This window comes from Papio anubis, chromosome 4 (genome assembly GCF_008728515.1).
Source record: "Papio anubis isolate 15944 chromosome 4, Panubis1.0, whole genome shotgun sequence".
NCBI classification, from domain to species: Eukaryota; Metazoa; Chordata; class Mammalia; order Primates; family Cercopithecidae; genus Papio; species Papio anubis.
In genome coordinates, this window is record NC_044979.1 from 102,821,599 (window position 1) to 102,844,861 (window position 23,263).

General features: G+C 37.4%; 1 protein-coding gene across 1 annotated transcript in view; it reads left to right on the top strand.

Annotated features, from left to right (window-relative positions):
• LOC101016150 (dpy-19 like C-mannosyltransferase 1) overlaps nucleotides 1–23,263 on the top strand; it is a 108,192-nt gene that overhangs the window by 15,243 nt on the left and 69,686 nt on the right. Inside the window, exons 2-6 of the mRNA XM_031665863.1 lie at nucleotides 3,926–3,950; nucleotides 4,552–4,639; nucleotides 8,587–8,724; nucleotides 11,162–11,282; nucleotides 12,038–12,131. Of these exons, the coding sequence (XP_031521723.1) occupies nucleotides 3,926–3,950; nucleotides 4,552–4,639; nucleotides 8,587–8,724; nucleotides 11,162–11,282; nucleotides 12,038–12,131 (466 nt within the window). The remainder of the gene's footprint in view (nucleotides 1–3,925; nucleotides 3,951–4,551; nucleotides 4,640–8,586; nucleotides 8,725–11,161; nucleotides 11,283–12,037; nucleotides 12,132–23,263) is intronic.

A 23,263-nucleotide genomic window follows, 5' to 3' on the forward strand; every position in this document is an offset into this window, starting at 1 on the left:
CAGCCATCCCATTACTGGGTAAATACCCAAAGCATTATAAACAAGAGTGTAATTAACATGAGATGAATAATCTTCAGTAGAGTCCTCTCAAATCCCATAAGACTGAAAATTGATACAATGTGTCATATAGTCCGGTGGAAATTTTCTTTAATCAGAAAGAGTTAATGTAGCATCCTGGAGAGTCTAATTTAACTTTAGATTGTAGGTAATTTCTGTGCTTCCAGCAAAATCATGAACCTTACAAAATTCTCAGCCATAAGGATTGCGATTTTTTGAATTAGATTACATAGCAAACCTTCTTTCCTTGAGCACCTTTTTCTTAACAGAATAGGTTTGGATTTTTAAAAAATATATTTTATGTTCTGATTTTTTAAAATGCCGTATTTGTCTCGGTTCCTTAGAATGCCAAAAAATGGCGTATGTGTTTAAGTGGAAAAAAAGTGGGTTCCCAATTTTGTTAGACTCTCAAAAATGTCGATAATCACTGGAATAAACTTAGAGAAAATAATTTAAAATATTATTTTCTGTAGGCAAGAAGGCAAGAAAAGCTCTTAAGGGGTGCCTTCAGAAGTTTTTGTCATTTTCCATTTTTATTCTTCAGTTACATGCTCACAACTCAGTATTTGCTTTACTGGGACTTTCATGTTCAAATGACATACATATGTATAATGTATTTCAATTTTTGAGTAAAATATATCTCCAAATTTTATACAAAATTAATAGCCTCTATAAAATATACTTCCTATGTCAACAGATGAATTGCAGCATTTTTTTCTTTTATATTTAAGATTAAAAAAAAAAAAAAAAAAGGAGGGGAGAGTAGGAATACTTTAGGGTAAGTAGACCTAGGCTTTTGTTTCATCTGTTCCATCCTCTTTCTACAACAGCCATGCAGTGCAGGTCAGAGTTCCTGAGTCCAGCCTCCTTTTCTGGGTTTACTTGGTGTGCATTCTTATGCAAGTTACTCAGCTACTCTGTGTCTCAACTAGTCTGCATACTGTGGAAATATTTGTACATATGACAAGGTAGTTGTGAGGATTTATTTGGCTAGTACAAGAAAAGTACTTATAAAGTGTTGGGTGTGTAATAAGCATTCAAGTGTTAGCTCCGTTGTTTTCATCGTTATTATTACTAAGTTGAAATGCAAAAAGGAATTCAAAACATTGGGCAGATGATGAATGGACCCTGGAGACTGTGAAAGAATGTCAGGAACTCCAAGTGTTGTCCTTGTGTATTGTCTAAAAGGCACCAGAGACCTCTCTCACCTCCCATCCTTATTCTGAGAAAGCGAGGTATTTTAAGGACATAGAGGGATGATGACCTTGACAGATCCTAGTTAGCACTCCAGAATTGTGAAGGTCAAAGGCCAACTTAATGGCATAATAGGAAATGCATTACTGTTAAAGTCAGCAGAAGTCAAGAATGCCCCCTCTGGAAGGCAGCTATGCTCACCACTCTACCACCAACACCAAGAGTGCCCCCATTTACTAGAATTGTTCAGTAATATTCTAAAAGTTTATTTTTGTCAAATAGGAAGAAGAAACTAATAGTGAAATTATAAAACAGGAACAAAATTATTATATTTAAATAGTATTGTTTAAAATGAAGAATTAGGGCCGGGTGTGGTGGCTAACACCTATAATCCCAGCACTTTGGGAGGCCGAGGCAGGCGGATCACCTGTGAGACAAGCCTGGCCAACATGACGAAACCCTGTCTCTACCGAAAATACAAAAATTAGCCAGGCGTGGTGGCATGTACCTGTAATCCCAGCTACTCAGGAGGCTAAGACAGGAGAATCGCTTGAAACCAGGAGGAGGAGGTTGCAGTGAGCCAAGATCACACCGCTGCACTCCAGCCTGGGTGACAGAGCAAGACTCCTCAGAAACAAAATAAAATGGAGAATTGAAGATAAGTTTTAAAAACTATATGAATTAACAGTTTAGTAAATGAACTAAAAATAAATACATTGCAAAATAAATACTCTTCAAAAATAAATACCTTAACAATATCCAGTAATGTATAATAAAAAACATTTTATGAATATTAGCAGAAAAAAATGTTAAACTCACAGGAGAAATTTCATAAGAAATGAATATGTTAACAATATCTGTAGAATTTTTCTCAAGTACTATCGAAAAACAATTTGAACAATTGAAGGTATATGTTGTATATATACACATACCTATATATCCAACATATATATACGCACACCACATTTATGGATCTGAAGCCTCTATATTGTAAACATGTAAAATTAATTATTAATTAATTTTGTAAGTGAAAATCCAATTATAACCTCAGAGGGTTTACCAAAGTATAAGCATGGCAAGTCTTCAGTATGATAAAGGTTGCATTTACGTTCAATAGGAGAAAAATAATTTATTCAGAAAAGGATAGTTGAATCATTGTGAAAATAAAGACCAAATTTTATTATGTTAGGATGATTTTTTTTTCCTTAGAGACAGGGTCTTGTTGTGTCATCCAGGCTAGCGTGCCACCTCAACCTCTTGGGCTCAAGTGATCCTCCCGGCTCAGCCTTCCTGAGTAGCTGGGACGATAGTTGCGTGCTTTGTAAAGACCGGCTCTTGCTGTGTTACCCAGCCTTGATTTAAACTCCTGTCCTCAGCTGTTCCCCCTACTTCCTCCAGCTGAGTAGCTGGGATTATAGTCATGAGCCTGGCAGATGAAATTTTTAAAGACAGAAACTATAAGGAACAAATGGTAGATTCGTTAATAAGAAAAAAAATTTAAAATTTCAAAAGATGAATATATCTTATTTAAAAAAGTCAAATGGTAAACTAAGTTAGATATTTGTAACTTCAATTATCTAGAAGTAACTATTTGTGTTTCCAAGGCAAAATGGATTTTTAAATGAAAAAATATAACTAACTTTAAGAATAAAACAATAAGATCTGATCTATTTGGTTTTCATTTTTCTTTCTTTCTCTTCCTCCTTATTCTTCCTTCCACCTCTCTTCTTCCTTCTTTCCTCTTCCTCCTTCTCTTCCTCCTCCTTCTTTCTCCTACTTCTTCTTTTTCTCTTTCTTTTTTTTTTTGAGAAACAGAGTCTCACTATGTTGCCCAGGCTAGAGCGCAGTGGCTGTTAACAGTCACAGTCATAGCACACTGCTGCAGCCTTGAAATCCGGGGCTCAAGAGATGCTGCTGCCTCTGCTTCCCCAGTAATGGATACGACAGGCATGTGCCACTGTACCTGGCTTGGGTTTCATTTCTAAGAGTATTTTCATAGTTTGATTCCTTAGTTAAGACTTATTTAATCAGAAGCCTGCCATCAGCTGTATCTTGTGATGTAAGAAAATTTAATTGTGTCTTCCAGGTTCATCTTAGTATGTTCTTTCTACTTGGACAGATAGCAAGGTATTGATTCTCATATGAGACTGATTTTTATTACTAGCTTGTTATCTCTCTCTTACCTTTTCTTCTTTCTTTCTCCTTTACTCAATTCATTTTAAATTGGTTTAAAAACACAGGTAAGATTTGTCATAAAATTTCAGGCATTGCAGCAGTATATCAGAAGTGGTAGTTCCCTTTTTTCTCCCACCCCCAATCCTGTATCCCTAAGCCACCATATTTCTTTATTCTGAGTTATCTTTACCTGTTGATTCCATTCCTCTCTCAGTTCTGTTAGCGATAGTTTCCATCTAATGGTTTCTGTCTATTAGCGGATATTAGGCCCTCATATATTTTGTTGAATGAGTGAGTGAATGAAAATGGTGACTGTATGCTTAATTCCCTTATGAGCCAGTCAATCACAATTTTAAATGTAGCCCTGGGGCTTTTGTTGAAGAGCCAGTATTCTTTTTTACACATTTCAATATTTGAAATGCTTATCTTTGAAATGGCTTTTCTGTAAGATGAACATGTTTATGCTAAAATTCTAATTTAAATTTCTTTTTTCTTGCAGCTGCTTTTGCAGCAGTGTTGCACTGGTAAGATTTTTTTCTCCTATGGTATTTTATGCAGATGTTTATAACTTACTAAAGCTATTTCCCATACATTTAAAGGAATAATTTCAGCATGATCAGTATGAATATATATTACATGTAACACAATAGTCTGAAAAACTAGTTTAATTGATAAATCAGGGTCAGAATAATATAATTGTTTAATAAAAAAGAGATTCATTATTAAAGAGGCTGTATTTGAGACTCCACTCAATATTAATATGTTCATGGTGAGAGAAAGATTAATTTTTTAATCTTCTAGATAGAAATACAAATTTCATTAGATGTTTCTAAAATGGTAACCCAATGACATTTACAGTTTAATCTATACTTTTATTGTACTTGACTGAAAATATTCCGGTTCATTTTAATTTTAAAATCTAATTTGATTTTTTTATAGAGGGAAATTTTAGTATAAATGCAATACATACTGAGTGGAAAACAAATATAGATACTATTGTATTTGAGTTTTATTACAAAATAATCTGCAAGTTAGTTGATGCTTTTATTTTTGCTTTTAGCTTAGTTTAAAAAATAATACTTACAGTGTAAGTTTTAACACTGTTGCTTTGTTTTGTTTTTCCAGGAGCCATATAACACACCTCTTTGAAAATGACCGTCATTTTTCTCACCTCTCAACATTGGAAAGGGAGATGGCTTTTCGCACTGAAATGGTTAGTTTTTATTTGGCATTTCATCATAGTACTTTAGGAATTTAAAAACATTTCAGATTTTTTATTATGGAAAATTTCAAGATGTTCCAAAGTAGAGAGAGTGAATGCTCCAGCTTCTACAGCTGACAGCCACAGCCGGTTTTCCTTCATCTACACCCCCACTCACTACGTCTTTTTTTACTTTTAATTTTTATTTATTAATTTTTTTTTTAGACAGAGTCTCACTCTGTCGCCTAGGCTGGAGTACAGTGGCGCCATCTCGGCTCACTGCAAGCTGCACCTCCCAGGTTCACGCCATTCTCTCGCCTTAGCCTCCCTAGTAGCTGGGACTACAGGCACCTGCCACCATTTTAGTAGAGATGGGGTTTCATCATGTTAGCCAGGATGGTCTCCATCTCCTGACCTTGTGATCTGCCTGCCTCGGCCTCCCAAGGTGCTGGAATTACAGGTGTGAGCCAACTATCTCTTTTTAAAGGAAATCCCAGACATTATATCATTTCATGCTTTCATACTTTCTTAAGTGCATAAGTGTCTCTAAAGATAAGACTTTGTTTTAACTATAGCACAAAACCATGGCACAAGACATAACTGGAAAACATTTAACAACATCCTTAATATCATCAAATAGAAATCAGTATTTAAATGCCCTGTTTGGCACTTAAAAAAAAAAAGAAAGAAAGAAAAACAGTTGATGTGTTTGAATAGGATCCAAACAGTGCCTACAGATTGCATTTAGTTGATGTGTATCTTAAGTCTTTTAGTATGTGAATTCCTTTACCTGTTTTTGTTTTGTTTTCCTGCCATTTGTTTGTTGAGAAATCCAGGTGATTTGTCCTATACCCACAATAATCCACATTCTTCAATTATGTTCCTGTATCCCAAGTTTCCTGAACATTTATGGATCAGAAGATTTGACTTATTTTCTGGCAGGAATACTTCCTAGATGATGCTGTATACTTCTATTGTGTCAGGCCAAGAGGCACATCGTATCTGGTTGTCTCGCTTTCTGTGATGTTGAGATTGATCACTGGCTTTAGGTATTGTGATGCTGATTCCTCCTATAGCCTAGCCATCAGCCTAGGTTAGTTATTTCATTATCCTTTTCAACTGTGATACCTAGCCTATCATTTTTTTTCCTGCACTTATTAGCTATAATTCTTCTATTAAGAACTTTCGCACAATACCTTTTGATTTCTCTCTGAGGTATATTTCATAGAGGAAAGACAAGAAAATGCTTTATTCTTTCTTTTCATTTACCAGTTTTCAGAAAAATAAGTAGCTTCCCTAGCATCTTCTAGTAGTGATCAATGGAGTACCTTCTTTTGGAGTATCATTATGACATGATGGATTTTAACATATTTTGTAAACCTTCTTGTCCTTAGCTAGTAAAGCCCTTGCAGCTCTCCCTGTTTGCCCTTGATGTGACCTCACTAGTATCCATAGGTTCCTTACTTTCAGGTACTACAAGACATTTTCTTCTCAGACCTAGCATTAGCCAGTTTTCCAATGAGCCACCATTCCTGTCAGTGGCAGATGCTCATTGCTACTAGATTGGCCATTGTATTTTGGCCTTTTTACCGAACAGAATTAGGCTACAAAAATTTTTTTAAAGAGAAAATAAATCAAGAATTTGTATTAATTTTTTAAATGGAAAGAAGATTAGTTTTTTTACTTATTTGATATTAATCTTTTTAGTTTGAGAATCTTGGTTTCAAATTATTGATTTGTTAGGAATAAAAGTACCAAAGGTATAATTAAAAATATGATTACTGAAAAGAGTTTAAGATTTTCTTGCAGTTCGGTTCTGCACAGAGCAACCCCCAGAACTGGGTCTCAGCCCAGGAGGCCATGTGGGTTCTTGGCTTTGGGCAGGAAGGAATTCAAGAATGCGCCAACAGAGTAAAGTGAAAATGAGTTTATCTTAAGAAAGTAAAGGGATGAAAGGGTGGCTACTCCACAGGCAGAGCAGCTGTGAGGGCTGCTGGTTGATTGTTTTTAAGGTTGTTTCTTCATCATATGCTAAACAAGAGGTGGATTATTCATGAGTTTTCTGAGAACAGGGAGGGGAATTCCTGGAACGAGGGTTCCTCCCTCTTTCAGACCATAGAGGGTAACTTCCAGAGGTTGCTATGGCATATGTAAACTGTCATGCTGCTGGTGGGAGTTTCCTTTAGTATGCTAATGTATTATAATGAGCAATAAGGATGACTAGCAGTCACTTTAGTTGCCATCTTGGTTTTGGCAGGTTTTGGCCGGCTTCTTTACAGCATCCTGTATTATCAGTAGGGTCTTTGTGACCTGTAACTTGTGAAACCAGTCCTGCCGAAATCCTGGGCTCCATTTTAACCTTAGGATATAGTCCACTAGGGATATACAGTAAAATTACAATATCTTACTGTTAATTGAAATCTTCTCCCAAGTTGATAAATAGTTCATTCCTTTCTTTCATTTTTATTTTGATATTCAGGTAGTTTTACATTTTTGTTTTATAATTAAGCATATGTTTCCAAAATCAAACCTACAAAAGAAGGAAGATATAGTTTCCTAGGGCTGTCATAAAGAAGTACAACAAGCTACGTGGCTTAAAACAGCAGAAATGTATTTTCTCACAGTTCCAAAGACTAGCAGTGGGACGTTAAGGTGTTGGTGGGCCTCTTGTCTCCGAAGGCTGGAGGGGAGAGTCCTTCCTTGCCTCTTGTCAGCCTCTGGTGGTTGCTGGCCATCCTTGGAATTCCTTGGCATGCTGATGCCTCACCCCAATCTCTGATCCATCTTTACACGGCCTTTTCCCCTGTGTGCCTGTAGCTTTGAGGCCAAATATTCCTCTTTATTTAGATTTACCAGTTGTGTTGGGTTTAGAGTCCACCTTAATCCAATATGACCGCATCTTTACTTGATCATGTCTGCAAGAATCCTATTTCCAAATAAGATCACATCCACAGGGTCTGGTGGACATGAAATTTTAGGGGACACTATCCAAATCAGTACACAAGGAAACATAATTTTAAAAATAGTGATATTAGAGCTAATACATCGGAGTATCAACACCATTTTTTTCTTTTTCAATAAATTTCTGGGTACGCATATCACTTTTGTGTTTATGAGTCTTAAACCCAGTTTAAACTTTGGCAGCTACCAGAGCAGCTCCAGGCAAAACTGAAGATGCAAATACAAGATGTAGATTTATCTTGTGTTTCTCTGTCTTCCCTCATACTGCCACGTACACTCCCCGTTAGGCTTCTAGTATTTTCTTGTTTTTTTGTCTCACGTATTATTCCACTCTTGCTATCTTTCCAAAGTAGTGTGCCAAGCTAAAAAACTATCTCTTTTCTTCAAAATAGGACCACTCCCCACCCTCATCCCCAGTCCCACAGGGTTCTTACCTTATGCTGACTTGATAGGAGGGAAAGTAATCTGTAAAATTAGGTGGCACCTGAGTGAAATTCATATGTAATAATACATCAGTGTATAACCTTCTCAACATATTTGCATTTTTGCATGTAAATCCAGAGGAAAAATGACTGATAGTGTCATTTGGGGATTAAAATAAGCAGTTAGAGGAACATTTTTGGCTTGAGATTTCTTGGTTCATGATAAATTTTAATTCCATAATAAACCACTCACTCTATTCGTAAGATAGCATTTTCTAACAGTTATATTGGTATGGGTAATAGGATTTTCTAAGTTGAAGTATGCTGAGTTGTATTATTTTGTAAATGCTGAAACTTTTTGAAGCTATTTTGCATTCAGTTATTTCAACTAAGAAATGTTTATGTGAAAATACATAGTTTTTTCACAACTTTAGGATTTATCAGTGATCAGAAACCTGTGAAATTCATTGTATTAATAGCTGTTAATTGCTTAATTGCTTTGTTTTTCGAAAACAGTGTATTTACTTAGAAGAGGCATCATAATTGTTATTTTAACTGAGCTTATCCTTATTTCAGGGACTATATTATTCCTATTTCAAGACTATTGTGGAAGCACCCTCATTTTTGAATGGAGTATGGATGATTATGAATGATAAACTGACTGAATACCCTCTTGTTATTAATACGTTAAAAAGATTCAATCTTTACCCTGAGGTAAGGCACTTTTTCCAATTGTGACTTTTCACTTTTGTAAAACTTTTTTGTATTAAATGCTGATTTTAAATCTAAGATATTAGTCAATATATTAAATTGTATTTAATTTTTTAAAAGAAAATATGGGCCAGGCACGGTGGCTCAAGCCTGTAATCCCAGCACTTTGGGAGGCTGAGACGGGCGGATCACGAGGTCAGGAGATCGAGACCATCCTGGCTAACATGGTGAAACCCCGTCTCTACTAAAAATACAAAAAAACTAGCCAGGCGAGGTGGTGGGTGCCTGTAGTCCCAGCTACATGGGAGACTGAGGCAGGAGAATGGCATAAACCCGGGAGGCGGAACTTGCAGTGAGCCAAGATTCGGCCACTGCACTCCAGCCTGGGCGACAGAGCGAGACTCTGTCTCAAAAAACAAACAAACAAACAAAAAAAAAAACATGAAGAAAATATGTATCTTGTGGAGAAATATGTAAAAAAGATCATTACTGATTTTGAGGAGAAGGCTTTAATTCTGTGGGGAACTGTTGTTGTGATTGCATTGTTTAAAAAATACAAAAAGTAGATTTGGTGTGCTTGTAGGGTTTATGCTAAGGGAGCTCTGTTACTTTTACATGTCATTTGTTAAATGTTTTCTTCCTTATCCTCATTTAATTGAGTGCACTTTCTTGAGTGGGGGTGGAGGGAAGGTGAGCCCAGTTCAGCAAGTGGAGATGACATTTGGCTTCTCCTTTATCCTCCTTGCAAAACTATAAATTTGTTGATGTGGAACTCTAGTTCAATAGAATATATACTTTAATGATTTTGTCAAAAGTCCTTCAAGATAGATATTGAACTATCCACCAGCAGTGTTTTCGAAACTATTTATTTACCTGCATCTTTGTTAATTGGATAGACAAAGAAATTGAAGTCATATGATGTATTTCATTCATTGATTATATATATATTTTAGTGTTCTCTATATATGTGTATATAACACACATACATATACATATAATACATTTTTGCTTTTAAAAATAATTGCCAATTCATGCCTTTTATCTATATTTCTATTAAAATTTTATAAGAGCTCATTTATTATATACTGGATATTAATATAATGCTATATAATGAAACATTTTCCCCAGTTGTTTGCCCTTTAGCTTTGTGTATGATGTCTGTGTATTTTTTTATACAGAAATATATCTATGAATCTTTTTTGTCTTTTATACATACATGTAAAAAACTTCATTTTTATAATCATAATTTTTTTATATTTACATTTTTAATTTATCTGGAATTCATTTTGATGCGTAGTGTGGGGTAGGAATCTAACCTTGAATTTTTTTTTTGAAAATGGTGTTGTGTGTAATCTAACACTGATGAGGTGTCCATCCTCTCTCCACTGCTTTGAAGTAAACTTTCTTCTTTATATGCAAAATTATTATACATACATGCTTGCATGTGTTTCTGGATTTTGTGCTCAGTATTGCCTTAGGTTGAGGTTGTGGGAAGTGGACTTTGAGATGGAGATTTACATGCAGGAAGTAGTTGAGGGAGTGTCCTTAGGGTCAACACCTGAAGGGGGATGAATGAGGCAGGAAGAAGAGGAGAGCTTTGATGCAGTCACTGTGAAAGCCTCATCCAGTCCCTGGGCAGCTCTGGATCTGGGATGGCCTTGCAGAGTTGTCCTACCTTGAGAGAAGGGCCCCTGACCTTGATATCTTTCCCTATTGACTAGTCAGTCATTGGATGCAGATTGCCCTTGGGTAGGGGTTGTCACCTTGAGTGAATTTACTTTCTTCAGCCACAGGCAGTTCCCTGGAAGGGATGCAGCTTTCAGCTCTCACTTACCAGTCTTCCAACCAGCTGGAGGAATGAGTGCCTCACCCCAGAAGAGGGAATCTGGGGTGGCTTATCACCACCTGTACCATGGTTACATTGATCTGTCTAGCCATTCTTGTGCCAGTGTCACACTATTTTAATTATTGAAAGTGGTAAGACTTAATATCTGTTAAAACATTCCCTTTAGTTTTCTCGATACATTTTAGACACTAGGAATTTTGAATAGAATTATTTTATGTTTATGAATTAATTTGAGGGAGAATTCATATTATTCAATTCAGTCTATTCCAGTAGACCCAGTATCTTTTACTTGTGCAAATCCTCTTTTGTGTCTCTTAGTAGAGTTGTATAGTTTTTGAAAATCATAAATTTGGCGCTTTTTTTGGCCCATATTTTGTCCTTAACCATGGATGAACAGTTGAAAACTGACCAGTGAAGAATCTGCCTAGGAGATTCTGAGCCTCATTTTACTACATTTAAAGGGAGCCAAGTGGATGGTATAGAAAGGGAAAATATGATAATTGTCAGAATATCTCAAAAGTATTCTAGTAATGAAAATTGTTTAGTATATTTTCTTAAGATGCCTCCATTTTTTTTTTTTTTTTTAAAAAAAAGGTAATTTTGGCCAGCTGGTACCGGATTTATACCAAAATAATGGACTTGATAGGTATTCAGACCAAGATATGTTGGACGGTTACCAGAGGAGAAGGACTCAGTCCTATTGAAAGCTGTGAAGGTAAGTTTCTTTCTGTGATATTGTCCAGTTATCTGTTGTAACATAATAAACTTATCCAGCATAATAAGCTTACACTGTAAACTTAGTGGTGTAAACAACACCCATTTTATTATGCATATGGATTCTGCAGGTCCAGAATTTGGGCAGGGCTGGTTTATCTCCATGATTTCAGGGACCTCTGCTAGTAAGACGCAAATGTCTGGGAAGACTGGAATTAACTGAGAGGCTGCATTGCTCACATTTTGACTCCTGGGCGTGGAGGACTGTGAGGCTGAGCTCAGCTGGAACTGTCAGCTGGGACACCTACCTGTGGCCTTTCTGGGTGACTTGGGCTTTTTGATAGCAAAGTACCTCAGAGTTGTAGTAAGGCTTTTCCTATGGCAGCTGAAGGCTCCAAGCTGGACACTGCATGGCCTCTTATGACCTAGCCTCAGAAGTCACATAGTGTTGTTCTGCTGTACTCCATTGAAAGAGTCACAAGACCAATGAAACTCAAAAATGGGGGCTATAGACCCCATACCTCCCGAGGAGGCATATCTGTGAATTTGCAGCCCTGTTTTAAAATCACTATTGCTCATTACCCTGATCGCATTTATGTTCTGCAGTAGTGTTATGTTTTCATGTGGGAACCAGAGCAACTATTGAATATATCTGGCCACCATTTTCAAAATGAACACAATTTAATATAAATTGCTAGACACATAAGGTAATTTGGGTTAATGTGGTTAGAACATATGTTTTGTTTATTTTTAAAGGATTGGGAGATCCTGCTTGCTTTTATGTTGCTGTAATTTTTATTTTAAATGGACTAATGATGGCATTATTCTTCATATATGGCACATATTTAAGGTAAGATAATATTTTACTATGTGTTTATAAGATATACTAAAATAAAATAGTTGATTACTTAATAGTTAATCATTGATTAATTTATAGTTCAGTTTTATGAAAATATCCTAAAATATCTTATTATCATAAAATCATTCATTATTTGCATGATTTCACCACTGCCATGGCCCATCACACTTAAGATAGTTTTAGAGGTGTAAATAGAGTTGGGAATACTTGATAAATTTAATTATTTGTTTTTTTGAGACAGGGTCTCACTCTGTCACCCAGGCTGGAGTGCAGTAGTGTGATCTGTGCTCACTACAACCTCTACCTTCTGGGTTCAAGCGATCCTCCCACTTCAGCCTCCTGAATAGCTGAGACTGTAGGTGCACACCACCAAACTCCGCTAATTTTTTGTATTTTTTGTAGAGACAGGGTTTCACTATGTTGCCCAGACTAGTCTCAACTTCCTGGGCTCGAGTGATCTGCCTATCTCAGCCTCCCAAAGTACTGGGATTACAGGCATGAGCCACAGTGCCTAAATTTTAAATATTCATAGGCATTTGGGTATAAACAATATATATTCCATATATGGTTATAGAATATCTAATATATTGTTATGGAACAATATATTCCATTTGCTGTATGTATGTGTATATGTGTGTGTGCTGAGATATGTGAAGTCTGACTTCTTACTATAGTTTTGGTGTAAAAAAAAGTCTGTAGACTACTGCTTAAGGTAGCATGAGGGAGCAGCGTTTACCTTAGAGCATTTGGGTCTTTCCAGATGGCTGACTCCGTTCTTCTTCCAATGTCAATGGCTGTAGATTGTTTCCGCTCCTTCCAGTATACATTATTTGCATAATATATAAGGGAAAAGACCACTCATTATCAAATAATATTAATAGCTCTTTACTAACATTAAAATAGAAGTATTTTCTATGTAATATTTAGAAGTATCTTCTGTAGAGTATTTAATATCTGACTTGATTTAGTTTGTAGTTGAGCAGCATTCCTAAAACTAAAAGACTACTTTTTTAAGGCTTTTTATGTTTACTTTTCTTCTTTCTTATTTTTTTGCCAATTTATTATACTGTATATGTTTGAAGTATTTTACCTTGAGATTATCTTTAGAATTTTCTTCCTTGCTGCTTATTGATTCTTTGTAGTACAGAATTACAAGAATTGTATGTGATTTTCAATTCGGGATAATGAGTTTGAATTTGCTATTATCCCATTATCTCCTTTCCTTTGGAAGTGTGGCATTTTCAGTTTAGTACCTCAAAGATCTGTTGAGTTTCTAGCCCACCGTTTGAGTATCTAGCAGCTACTTGATAAGCACTTGTCAAACGAGGAAGCTGTTAGAAGATCAATGTAAAATATATTTGCATGTAGATTTAAGATACTTTGATGTTAATATTTCTGACTTAGGTCTAAGAAAATTATTGTTTAATTGGGGAGACAAAAATAAAAATGCATAATTAAAAGATGATGTGAAAGATTTTGGTTTTGAAACAAGACACAGGGAAGTAAGTTAAACCAAAAGACTATGGTAATGAGAAAAGGGGGCTGACTTGAGGGAAAGTGGGCCTGTGTGCTTGCATCGTAATGAGCCAGAGGGAGAGAAACTTGGTGGTGTCTATTCATTTTGCTAAGTACTGCCCATCTGTCTATGGGTAGCTTTATTACATTTGGGAGACTAGATTTGAAATAAGAGAAGTTAGAATATGAAACATGGCATGTTTGCTAAACTGCTAATCTACACTTATGCTACCTTTTTTTAAAAAAAAATATGGGGTCTTGCTATATTGTTGCCCAGGCTAGAGTCCAGTGACTATTCACAGATGTGGTCACAGTGCACTAGGGCATCAAACCACTGGCTTCAAGCAATCCTCCTGCTTCAGCCTCCCAAGTAGCTGGAACTACAAATGTGTGCCACTTTGCCTGGCTACTTTTTTAATTGAAAGAAGAACTTATAAACAATTGTTAAAGCATTCATATTTTCTTGTGATACTTGTTATAACTGTTTTTTCAAAGGCAGAAGGCACAACATCTACTGAAGAGAATAGAAGTTTCTGGTTTCGGTTGAGGGGTTTTTGGTGGTTTTGGCCTTGACCTGACCTTTCTCAGTCTTTAACCCCTGTGCTGCCTGGTAGGCAGTTTTCTGTCTATGTAAGAGATGCATATTCAGTTGTTCAGTCAACACATACAGTTCATACCAAGTAGATTCTTAAGGCTGTTTGGGCTCTGAGAACATGGGAGTGCGACAGGGTGTGTGTGAATGGAAGATAGACAGGAAGGAAGGATAGAGTTCTTAGAACTCCAGAGGCACAAGGAATTTGTTCTGCATGGAAGGGCTACTTCAGTGTGACCTTGTAAAATCAGAGGTATTTGGATAGGTGGAAATAAACCATGAACATAAAAGCATACCAGGGAGAGGCAAAGGCCAAAATCTAGTGTGTGGAAAGCAGGTAATAAGCAGATCAGTTTTGCTGGGATGCAGATCAGGGAGTGTTGTGGAGGATTCAGATGGGAACAGTGGTTGTGCTGGATGATGAAAGGCCTGGGTAACTGACTGGGTTGAAACCTATTCCAAAGCAAGTGAAATAAATACAAAAATTGACCAATATGAAAACAGGATTCAAGCTGAAGTATGATCTCATGGAACGCTTGACTTTCCCCAGTCCTCAAAGTCAAGCAGTGACTACTTCAGCATGGCGTTTGTCAAATTGCAGGGCATCACTTATTAGAGAGTTTTACAATTGATTCAGTGGGTTCAGCCCATTTCATTTTAGATGAAAAAAAAAAAAACTACAAAGTAGATAATATCATCTGTCACACTAATAAGGATAGATACTATTTAGAGAAACTTCCATTTGCTATATATATATATATACACACACATACACACACACACACACGTGTGTGTGTGCTAAGTTGTGTAAAGTCTTCTTACTGTACTTTTGGTGTAAAAAAGTCTGTAGACTACTGCTTATGGTGGCATGAGGGAGCAGCTTTTACCTTAGAACATTTGCGTCTTTCTAGATGACTGTCTCTGGTTCTTCTTCCAATGTCAATGGCTGTCACTTGTTTCAGCTCCACCCACTTGACTGCTTTGTGCTTTAGCTGGCCCCTTCTGTGTTACCCAACTCTTGGATCCCATGGTGGTCTGTACTAGCAGCACATGTTTTTATTTTTCCAGATTTCCTTTTGCTGTTTGTGGGCTTTTTCTTAACCCGGAACCATCTCTTTAGCTCTATTCAAAGGCATCCTAAACTGAAGGTTCTTGCCACAGTTGATCCTGATGTATATTATTTTGAATAGAGACTCTTATCACTTCTTTTCTGTCAGTGTTTTTCATTGCATTTTTGTATGTTTTTTGATCTGAAGTACATTTAGAGGTTTCAGATTACTAGTTAGTTCTTAATGTTTTCTTTCTTGATGGTTAGTCACCCTTGTAATTTTATGAGCAGGATAAAGCTGCAGACTTCTTAAAATATGGGTTAAAAATAAAAAGGAAGATATCTAAAGTTGTTTTTAGGATTAAAAAAATAAATTGTATTATATACTGAGAAATAAAAGTTGAGATTTGTCTAGCAGGTTAGAAATTTGCAGGCAGATTGACTGTGACATTTTAAATTCAGAAGTATATTTGTTTTGAAATAATATACATATAAGTGTTTAGAAGCCAGGTAAGCCAGTCCATTTCACCAGAAATGGAAGAAGGAAAAATAGAAAACAGCCAAATGGTGAATGGAGCCAGACTGCCAAGCTCTAACTTGAGGAGATGAAGTGAGATCTGTTTTGCAAACACAGCCTACTCATGGTATAATTCTTTTTCTGGAATTCTCAGTATTTTAGGTTTTTTTTTTAAATACTCATTGTTAATTATTTTTTGAAGCTGTATTGATTTATACTTACTGTTATTTATTTCATAAGATACCCTGATATTTCTTAGCCACAGACTAACAGTTTCTGAAGGCCAGTTTCTTAAGACCCAGTGTGTGGAAATCTCTGTTCTGCCAATAAGAAGGAGCATTGGTTGTTGGGCAGTTAGAACTTTCCCCATAGTTTCTTCTGGAGGAAATTTATATATGCTTAAGGTTCTCTTATTTATAAATAGAAAAAACTTTTGTTGTTGGACTCTAAGGCAGATATCAAGCAGGTGATACTAAAGCTTTTATTCTTTGCCCTTTAGTGTGATTTTAGTAATATTTTGGAGTTCGGGGTTAGTTCGGTTATGGTGCATTGTTGAGGAAGAATAGATTGGATAGTATATTAAGCTGTTAAATATGTGTATATGTTTAACAGTTCTCTGGAAAAATGCATATGTATATAAAGTTTATTATAAATTTTACTGCTATGTAAGGATGAGTGCAAACAATAACAGGGTTTCTAAGGAGGAGTTTTTTTTCTTTCTCTTTGAAAAAGGGTGCCAGAAATACTCTGACTAGCTGAAATAAAAGAGGGAGTACAATACTGGGATACAGAGGCCTGGTGGAATCAGAGGATCATTGAAAAAAGTGCCTTTGTTTAAGGCTTATTCCTTTGTGGGTGTTAGATTTATTCCTACTGGCTGCCAGTTCTTCTTTGCCTGTCGCTGTCCTTCAGGCTTGCTTTCTTGCTTCCTTCCCATCCACCTCAGAATGTGTTTATCCCTTACCTTCTCTCTCACATGACAAAATTAAGACAAACCTTTTTCTTTTTCTTTTTTTTTTTTGAGACAAAGTCTCACTCTGTTGCCCAGGCTGGAGTGCGATGGTGCAATCTCGGCCCACTGAATTTTCCACCTCCTGGGTTCAAGCAGTTCTCTTGTCTGAGCCTCCTGAGTATCTGGGATTACAGGGGTGCACCGTCACAGCCAGCTAATTTTCGTATTTTTTTTTTTTTAGTGGAGACGGGGTTTTACCATTTTGGTCAGGCTGGTCTCAAACTCCTGACCTCAGATGATCCACCCACCTCTGCTTCCCAAAATGCTGGGATTACAGGCGTGAGCCACCGCGCCCAGCCAACAAAACTTTTTAATTGGACTTTCCTTGGGTCCCCTTGCTATCTCCATCTAGTCTCCCACCCCTTCCTCCTCTCCCCAGCAGTGAGGCCCTGGTCCCATTCACTTCTCCCACTACCCGCTTGTGCAGCTGCTTACTTAGCAGCCCTGCCTTTGATTGCTTGATTTGTTTTGAATCTCAGGATGGTGAAATGATACATGAAACCACCCAGGGTTTTCACAGACCAGGGCTATGGCTGGCCAGAAAGGACTCTGGTGCTGTCTTTTTGAGCCTCATTTTCTTTGTAGCATTCTTCCCTGATTACTGCTGCCTCTGTCTTCAGAGTTCCTACTACTCTCCTTAAAACTGGAGCTGAAGGATAGACAGAAATTCCTTTGCCTAAGATAAGCGAAATATGGTCGAATTATAAAAGTACTTAAGTTGATTTTTAGATCATATGTTAGAATCTTTGAGTTCTTTTCCATTCAGTATCCTATGCGAGATTGCCCCCAGAATACCCCATTAGGTTTTTAGACTCTTCAGCCTGTGATTCCTTTCTAGATCAAGCGCCGTCTGAGGAGGTCTTCTGGAGAAAACAGTGGGCAGTGAGTGTGGCTGATGAGTCATCCTGGGGCAGACAGAACAGTGCCCCTGCGGAGTGTCTCATTGTTGACTGATAGCTGCCCAGTTACTGCTGCCTACTTGGACCTTTGTTCATTGTACCCCATGCAATACTTTCACTGAAACTTTACTTTTAAATTATTCCTTCAGTTTGTATTGAGGATCTTATAAGAAACAGTTGTGTGAAATTTCTTACTTTATTTTATGCATTGCTATCATATGAGTGTATTATCTATGACCCAGTAAATAAATAACCAGTAAAAAAATACTTTTTTATGTGTAAAATGTTATGACTATGGAATCGTGTAAAATCTTTATATACATTTTTAAAGATGAGTAAAATGAATACTTATGTACCCATGACACAGATTAAAAAAATAAATAAATTATCAGAGCTTTCATACTCTTAGCATTCCTTCTTAATGCATTCTCTTTCCTTCCCTCAACCCTCAGAGGAAATGGCATCCTAAATTTTGGACCAATGTTTTCCTTTTTTTTCTTTATGATTGTGCCACTCATGTGCATATCCTTAAATAAGGTGTATTTAGTTTTGAAAACCTGAGTATCAAGCACAAACCTAGCTGCTTAAAGGAGGGGACACTATTGCCATTGTTAGATGAAAGTTCCCAGAAGAAGAGAGTTTCTGAGTCATGGTCTTTAGGTTCCTTGAGGGAACTTTCTGAGGCCCTCAGGAGCTCAGCTGAGCTATGGGAGGGAGCTGAGCTGTCAGGTATGGGAGTGGCTGGTTAAAGGGACAGGCCAAAAGTGAGAGTTAAGCCTTTAATCATTTACTGTAATGGTGTAAGTAGGATGTGAGGACCAGGATATCTCACCCTCATCAAAAGGGAGCAGAAGGCTCCTGCAGTTTGTGGTTCTTGAGGTGGTGGGGCAAAGGAGAAGGGCTCAGAGCCAAAGAGAGCAGAGTCTGAGTCAGAGTGGGGAACAGCCACTTTAAGGAGCCCCTCTCCACCAGGCCTCAGCAGAGAATGGGACCAGGAAATAAAGGTGCGTGGGCTAGGAAGGCAAATATAAGAAGAGGTTTATCTCTCAGAAGTGGCTGAGTCGTTGACTGCAACTCCCCTGAGAGAATACAGTACACTGGCTCTGCACCAAGCCTGGTGTGTGAAGGGCGTCTTTTCCCTGTGATGCCTGCCAGGCAAAGCCTTGCGTATGACCAGGCCTGAGAAATCCCATATACGTTTTCAACCAGGAGCGTGATTCCTCAGGACATCAGTAGGCAAGGTCATGAGCTAGTCCTGGGATAAATGTGGGACTCAGTCGGTAGGGACATCTGGCAGAAATGTAGTGGCCAGGTACTGAATATCCAGCAGAAATATCATGAGGGGAAGAGCTGTTCCCTCTTTCTAAATTCCCCACTGTTTACCCTGGCTCTGGCGCATATCAAAGCAGAACAACTTCTGTGAGTGACATAAGTGTCTTTAACTGATGCCAGCAGTAAAGCATGTGGAGCCAAGATAAAATACAGATGAGAATCTGGTCCAGGCTCACACAAATAAAATGTGGAGATTTTGGGCATGAGTCAGTACTTGGTTCTGGATTGGCCACCTTCCATGGTTTGTGTACATCTGTCCTCTTGGCATTTTCCTTTGCCATCCCATTGGGATTTCCTTGACTACTCTCCCCTGTTGGATCTCCTGTGCCCTTGTCCTGTTTGTTCCTCTTTCTTGGTTTATTTTCTCACTTTGGTAGACCTCATCTTCTAGTAAGTAGGTCTTGAGAGTAGATAGCTGGGAAGTAAACATTTAGGAAACTTTGCATATTTGAAAATGTCTTTATTTGCTTCCATATTTGGTTCACTGCTTGGCCAAATATTGAACTCTAGACTTGAAAACATTGTTGGTTGCTGGCTGGGCGCGGTGGCTCACACCTGTAATCCCAGCACTTTTGGAGGCTGAGGTGAGCGGATCACGAGGTCAGGAAATCGAGACCATCTTGGCTAACACGGTGAAACCCCGTCTCTACTAAAAAATACAAAAAATTAGCAGAGCATGGTGGCGGGCGCCTGTAGTCCCAGCTACTTGGGAGGCTGAGGCAGGAGAATGGCGTGAACCCGGGAGGCGGAGCTTGCAGTAAGCTGAGATCGCACCACTGCACTCCAGCCTGGACAGCAGAGTGAGACTCTGTCTCAAGAAGAAGAAAAAAAAAGAATGTTGATTGCTGCAGACGGTGCTATTCAGATGTTCCTAAGTTATTCAGATTTCTAAACCTTTGTATGTGACCTGTGCTTCCCCTTCCTCTCTCTGGAAGATTGTGGAATATCTTCTTTGTCTCTATGGTTCTGAAATTTCAGAGCATTATGTCTCAGTGTAGATCTGCTTTCATGTGTTCTCTTGGACACTTGATGGGTTGTTTCAGTCATGTTTTGATTTCTGGGAATTTTCTTGAATTATTTCTTTACTTACTTTTTTCCCTTTGTTTTCTGATTCAGAACTTTTATTGTTTCGATGTTCATAGTTCCCGTCCTCTAATTTTCTTCCCCCCAACCCATTTTTAATTTATTTGGCTTTGTTCTACATTCTAGAACATTTTATCAGCCTTATTTTTTCCTACCTTCTGCTGAGTTTCTATTTTTCATTATCATGCTTTTAGTTTCCAAGAAGTTTTGTTTGTTCTATAAACATTCCTTTTTAAAAAATAGTATTTTATTTTTGTTTCATGGATTCAATAAATTTTCCCTCTGAGGGTATTAATGATGTTTTTACCCTCCCGGAATAACCTTGGCATCTTCTAGCTTGTGTGTGTGTGTGTGTGTGTGTGTGTGTGTGTGTGTGTGTGTGTATGTGTGTTTGAGCCATAGTCTCACTCTGTTACCAGGCAGGAGTGCAATGGCATGATCTTGGCTCACTGCAACCTCCGCGTCTGGGTTCAAGCAATTTTCTCTTACCTCAGCCTCCCAAGTAGCTGGGACTACCGGCATGTGCCACCACACCTAGCCAATTTTTGTATTTTTTAGTTGAGAGGGGCTTTCACCATGTTGGCCAGGATTGTCTTGATCTCTTGACCTGGTGATCTGCCTGCCTCAGCCTCCCAAAGTGCCGGGATTCAGGCGTGAGCCACCGCGCCTGGCCTCACTTGTTTTTTTAAACATCTTCTTTACCTTCCATGTTAGGTGCTTTCCTTAGATGTCTGGCAAACTTAGGCTGTCATGGTTAAGGCTAGAAGACCAAAAAAAGCTGTATAGAAGCTCTAAATTGTGGGTGGAATCTGTTAAGGTTGAGTTTTTATATAGTTTGAATAAATGATGTGAGCAGAACTTAGAGTGACTGCCAGTTCTTTGGTTTGCCTTTAGATGTAAAAGAAAATATAAAGTAACAGATGTCTTTTAGGGTTGTAAAAGGGAGGTGCGGTGTTTTATTAGGTTAACTAAAATGGAAGATTATAGAAGATTTTTAAAGAAGTGATTGAGTAGAGGGGAGAACACCTAAATGAGTTTAAGAGACTGTCTTCTGTGTGAGAATGGAATAAGGTAGTGTTTGCAAAGGACCCAGAGGAATGCTTGCCTTCCAAAATATTTTTTGGTTGAATACATGAATTGATAATTAATAAAATATTGAAAGAAAAACTTAGCTTATGGTTACCATATGTGAAAGGCACAATAGAAATATATTATCTATCATATAAGCTTTACTAGCATTTACCGATTTAGCAAGTGTTTTTCCAGTGGACTCATTCTGAAGCTTTCCTTCTGCAGATTCCAATCTTCACTGAAGACTGTTTTTGATTGGAGAAATTCAGTACATTATAACGCTTATGTGCGAGGCTCTAGTCTAAACTCTTTGCAGTCAGAAATTCATTTAATCCATATGGTTACTCCATGAGATAGGTAAACCACTTTATAGATGAGGAAACTAAGACACAAGGATATTAAATAACTTTGACGAGGTCATTGGCAGAGTAGGGATTTGAGTACCAACAGTGCCTCCAAAATGTGTGCTCTGCTGTCTTTGAGAATACATTTTAAGTGTTCTTTCCACAGCAATTAAATTGTCTGCAGCTTTAGTTAATTTTTGTTTAAAGATTCTGCATAATGAAGAAAAAAGTGTTTATTCCATTTCCAGAGTGAGTGGTATTTATATTTCATAAAAAGTTTTACTTAAAATGTTTTAAAGATACATGACACTAAGAAGGATCTAGACTTTCTGTTCTCTTTTCTGTTCGCATGTTCCAGAATATTACTGTTCCGTAATAGTTCATTTCTGAAGGATTCTGAGGTCCCAGGATTTTTCTGTTCTTCAGCTGATATTTCTGTATGCATTGTTTTGGTTTGATAGGTGGAAGTTTACTCTTTCTAGTGTTGTCATTTTTCGGGATCCTATTTTGCTCCATTTGTGGCTGTCATACATGTAATTTTATACATGTAATTTTATTCTAATAGTTTCCTCAGTTAATTTTACTTAGAATCATTTATTGAACTAACTACACATTGGAGGGAAAGGTAACATACTCCGTGTTGGGGGGCGGATTCTTAAATGTCTGCTTTTGCGATTACACATTTCCCCAACTCCTCATCCTCTAGGTAAGATGACTGTAACTCCATACCTTCACATGGTCTGGTAGTTTGTAGTTGGTAATTTCAGTATGGAAAGTTTCTCCTTTTTTTGGAAGATTTTTCTTTAATGGTTTTCAAGCCAAGGTTAAAATATACTGTATTATTTCTTTTGGTGGTGACTACGAGCATCTATTTTAATGTTATCTGGAACATTTTTATGATTTGTTCCTGATAAGTATTTTTTGGCAAGTATCAAGAGGTCTCCAAATAAGTTAATTGAACAACTTTCTTTCTATTAATGTGTCCTACAATGGGTATGTTACTTATTAGTATGTTTTTAAACTGAATTTTCACTGCTTTGTATATACATACATATCTTTGGGCATTATTCAACTTTTTCTAATCAAGTACATCAGTGGTCCCTTACCCCATCTGTCTACCCGACCCCATCAATCCCTTTGTCTAGGGGAAGCCACTTTCAGATCTTTGAAACCTCAGCAATTCTAATACGTAAAACCATGGTCCACAGTTACATTATTATGACTGTAAAAATATTGCTTACTGCTGAATTAAGTAGTATAAATAATTGTTTATTTGGTCACTTAAAATTTTTCCTGTGGTTAATTATTACTAATATTTTGTTTTCCTTGGTGTTCTGTATGCTGATTAATTCCTCTCCAGATCTACAATGAAGTGTAAAGACTTATTTTATACTTTGTCAAATGTATAAAATCCATTATTTCATTTCTCCCACTCCTATCCCCTGGGGCCTCCCTCCTGGAGCTTCTGTCTCTGGTTCCATCCTAGACCCATCCTTCCCTGGGCTTCCGTATAGCGATTCCCTGGGAGTTTTGTTCGCCACCATCCTGAGAATTCCCCTTTCCTGTCTTGCTTTGGATTCATTGTGTTTTGGACCCCAAGTTGGTCTCTTTCTGGTCTGTTTCATCCTTTTGAGGATCATATCGTCAGGTAATTTCCAAGAGAGTCACAGAGATAATTTTAAAATACATTTGTTTGGCATGTTTGAATAT